This window comes from Sprattus sprattus (assembly GCF_963457725.1).
Source record: "Sprattus sprattus genome assembly, chromosome: 9".
Lineage (NCBI taxonomy): Eukaryota > Metazoa > Chordata > Actinopteri > Clupeiformes > Clupeidae > Sprattus > Sprattus sprattus.
This window is the reverse complement of record NC_137928.1, coordinates 30294257-30298318: the sequence shown is the minus strand read 5'-3', so window position 1 is coordinate 30298318 and position 4062 is coordinate 30294257. Positions and strand designations below refer to the sequence as shown.

General features: G+C 36.6%; 1 protein-coding gene across 1 annotated transcript; it reads left to right on the top strand.

The window, feature by feature from the left end:
- Positions 1–2813: 2813 nt before the first annotated feature.
- Positions 2814–3797, top strand: LOC308370441 (olfactory receptor 4B13-like; the record flags this gene model as incomplete). The annotated part of the gene is made up of 1 exon (XM_080845091.1): positions 2814–3797. The coding sequence occupies one exon, from the start codon at positions 2814–2816 to the stop codon at positions 3795–3797; it is 984 nt and encodes a 327-aa protein (XP_080701217.1).
- Between the last annotated feature and the right edge of the window lie 265 nt (positions 3798–4062).

The window sequence follows — 4062 nt, the reverse complement described above, 5'->3', positions numbered from 1 at the left end:
GTTTAAAATGTTACTATCAACATTCTGATATATATTGAGATAAGGGGGCTCATTTATATAACGTTCTTATGCTCAGATTTGATCTTAGAGAGATCAAAACAACATACTAATGTACGATCAAATCCACAAACAAATAACAGATTTAGAAAAAACATCTTTGATGTGTGAAAGTATCTCCATGTCAGGTTGCAACTTGGTGTACGCATATTTCATTGTGGCAATACTGGAGTACTGCAGGTATTGAGATCTCTCAGAGCGCGACACACAGTTTCATCATCGTCACCACCACCATCACCATTAGGGCTAATGGTGAAAGGCCAAAATAATGTTTCGCTAAAAAAAAATCAAGTAAAGAAATTGAATAATTGAAATTGCATCAGTCCACAGCCCAAAACGGCATCAACATAATTGACACAGACATGAATGAAATTCACGTCTGATAGATATTTTAATTCCACACGTGCAAAACATTTTGCTCAATCTATACAGGGACGTGCAGTGAGGTTCGGAGCTGGTGAGGCACAGAAACCGGAAGTGATTACGTCATTTTGAGCTCTAGTTTAAACTATATATATAATATATACATGTATATATGTCTATGGTTTTAAAATGGTCATCTGATCAGAACTGAAAAAACGTTGTTTTATTGTCTAATACCATTATTTTCAAACGATTGTTTTTGTATTGTATTATGATGAGTTATTAATAACATATTAATAGTTGCAAGCTAGTGTATGTAGCCCTCCCACCAATGATATGGCTCATTTCATTTTGTCTGGAGAAAATGTAACTACGGTGGTGGGATGCTAATTTAAATGACCATTTAACCAACTCGGACAGCTTCGAAAAAACAATTCCATATTTATTTAAACAACATATTAACATGTAAACAGTTAAACACCGCATACATAGCACACAATACCAAAATGTTCTACTGGCCAGTATAATTTAAAGTTGGTGCACTTTCGTTGGAGCTCATAACCGCCAGTTTGAGGTGAAACAAAATTAATCCACTCACGATTATCAGTATAGATCAGTGGAAATCCGTTGTCCTCTTCTTGAGTGAATGCAGTCAGTGGCTAGTTTAGCTCAGGATTAGCACCTACCTAGTCTGCTCACAACTTCAAGGCAACTTTCCTGCATCAACAGCCTTTAGCTTCTTTAGGTTCGTGTTGCGCATGAATATGTAGTCCCGTTGGGAAACGTGAAATACTCCAATGCAAATGTGTAATACTACTGTGTTAACTTAAAATACTTAAACGTTCTTAGTTAATTCAACATGCCTCCAGTCTTGTTTGGACTGAAAGTTCGGTTTTGAGAACAGCTTCAGGTTAGCAATGCAATCTTCCATTTTCGCTGTCAAACTCAAGTAGAGAAGTGAAGAAGAAAATCCAACGTCAGATTATATACCCAACAAGTGCCCTCTCGCTCGCCACCCTTCTTGAATCCGTGGTAGTGCGTGCCTCCCTTGCAATATTTTTCAATGCGTTTTCAGCTCAACTCAAAAGGTTCTACGCTTGCGCACGCATGCGTAAAACCCAGTTTGGAGTGATTTCGCAATCCTAGGGGAGGCACTGCCTACCCTGCCCATAGACTGCAATGCATCTGCCTCCCTTGACCGCACGTCCAATGTTCATTGGCTGATCACTGGGAACCGGAAATGCTCAAATTCAGCGATTTTGATAATAAAAATGCTCGAAATGATCGGAATCATGCAGAAATGACACTCGTAACACAGATAACTAGAGAAATATGAATATTTATTTTATAATACATAAATATATATGATTATTATAAAAAATATATATATATTTTTTTAATATTTTTTTTTTTTACTTTTCAAAATGACAGGTGAGGCTCTGCCTCCCCTTCCTCCTATGACTGCACGTCCCTGAATCTATAGCCTATAAAAAATCTGATAGTGTCTTAGTTTTCAGTAGGAGATATGGCTGCATTGGCCTGTAAGAGGATATTGCCAACCGCTTTCTTTCAATGAACGCGTTCAGACGCAACACTGCAAATGAGAATAGTCTGGATTGCTGTACTTGCACAGACTAGACTCACTAGATTAGCGCAGCATCCTGGTGTAGTCCTTTAATTTGTATTATTACTATAATTATTTAAATCCGAGGATGTCTATAGAGTTGATGTGAACGCAATCACCAACGATTTCTCACAAATTCAGCCGTTAACCCTTTTAACAGACATTTTTCTAAATGCGATTCCTCAAATAACCACAAGATGGCCCCATGGGTTGTGGTTATTTGAGGAATCGCATTGAGGAATCGCATTTGAGAAGACTACGGCAATTGTACGACTCCTATTTCGCGTTCTGAAAGTCTTCTGAAGTTCAGAAGAAATCCCAGATGAGAAAAACGTTGGAGAATGGCAAATATTGTTTTAAATCCACCGAAGTGGAGTTTAGAAGAAAGAACGTGCTGTATATGTTGGACAAAAAAAAAATCATCACTAAAGAAAACAGTTAAAAATACGTGAATCTGTCTGCTGTTGTTCACACTACATCTACATACAACGTCATATCAGTCCCTCATGAAAGGAGTCTTCCAATGAGGCTCAGTGGGATGGTATTTGTTAGTCAATAAAAAGAGCATGCAGATATAATTTGTATCAGGTTAACAGATGCTGGCAGTACTTCTTTGCCCCATCTCAGATACATGCAGTGTAATAAGTCATCATAACTGTATTTTTATTATGCAAAATATGTACATTTCTAACAATACATTTCCGACTGCATGACATCTGTTTGTATTCAATGTTCTTTCATTGTAGGTTTTGAAGAGATGGTCGAGACAATGGGAAACTCATCAGTTGTGACCTCAGTCATACTAACCGCTTTCTATGGAATGCAGGATCATATATCCATGTACTTCATCCTTTTTCTACTACTTTACACAGCTATTGTTATTGAAAATATTGTTTTAATCTGTATCATTTACTGTGATGAAGCGCTTCATGAGCCCATGTATTTATTTATTTGTAACCTGGCAGCAAATAATCTTTATGGCAGCACAGCTCTTTTACCCTCTTTGTTAAATAACTTACTTTCTTATTCCTATGAAGTATCTCTGACCTGTTGTAAACTGCAGATATATTGCATTCACACATATGCAATTATAGAGTTTACAATTCTAGCAGTGATGTGCTACGATCGTTATCTGGCCATCTGCCAACCACTGCACTATCACAGAATCATGTCCATCACAAAAGTGTGCAGTCTTGTTGCATTTTCATGGTTGTATCCGTTAATTGCTTTGGCTCTGTTTTTCCCTCTCACTTTGCGCTTAACATTTTGTAGTAGAGTAATAGAGCGATTGTACTGCACGAACTATTCTCTTGTCAAGTTGTCCTGTACTGAAACATCATTGGAGAGTGCTGTAGGTTTATTGTCTGTAATTGTGTATTCAATTCCTCAGCTAATTATGGTAGTTTATTCTTATGCAATGATTCTTAAAATCTGTTTTTTTGGCTCTAAAGAATCTAGAACGAAAGCAATGAAAACATGCACTCCACACATCATAGCCATCATAAATTATAGTCTTGGGTGCTTTTTTGAAATCGTCCAGAGTCGATTTCCCAAAAATGATTTACCTTTCGGAATGCGAATATTTATGTCACTGTATTTTTTGATACTTACACCATTTCTAAATCCAGTAATATATGGACTGAGCATCCGAGCTGTGAGACAAGATATACTGAAATTGTTTTCTTGTAAAAACAGATTTGTCTCAACACAGTCAAAAATATGTATTGTTAAACTTCCAATGATGACTGAGTGACCAATATTCATAATCATAATGGTTTATATGGCACTCATTAGAAAAGGGCCTCAATTCATATCTCTATAATCTATTACAGTATTGTGGTGGAGGTTATGCGTTAAGTATATACATCTGAACACAGTAGCTGTATTTTTGTTTGTACTACTCATTTAAGACACATACTTCACTTTAAGTACTTGCTCCTACAGCATGGAATATTGTTAAAACAATGCCCTTGTTTTCAATACTTCTTGTTTTCAAGATAAGCATCATAGTAATAGTT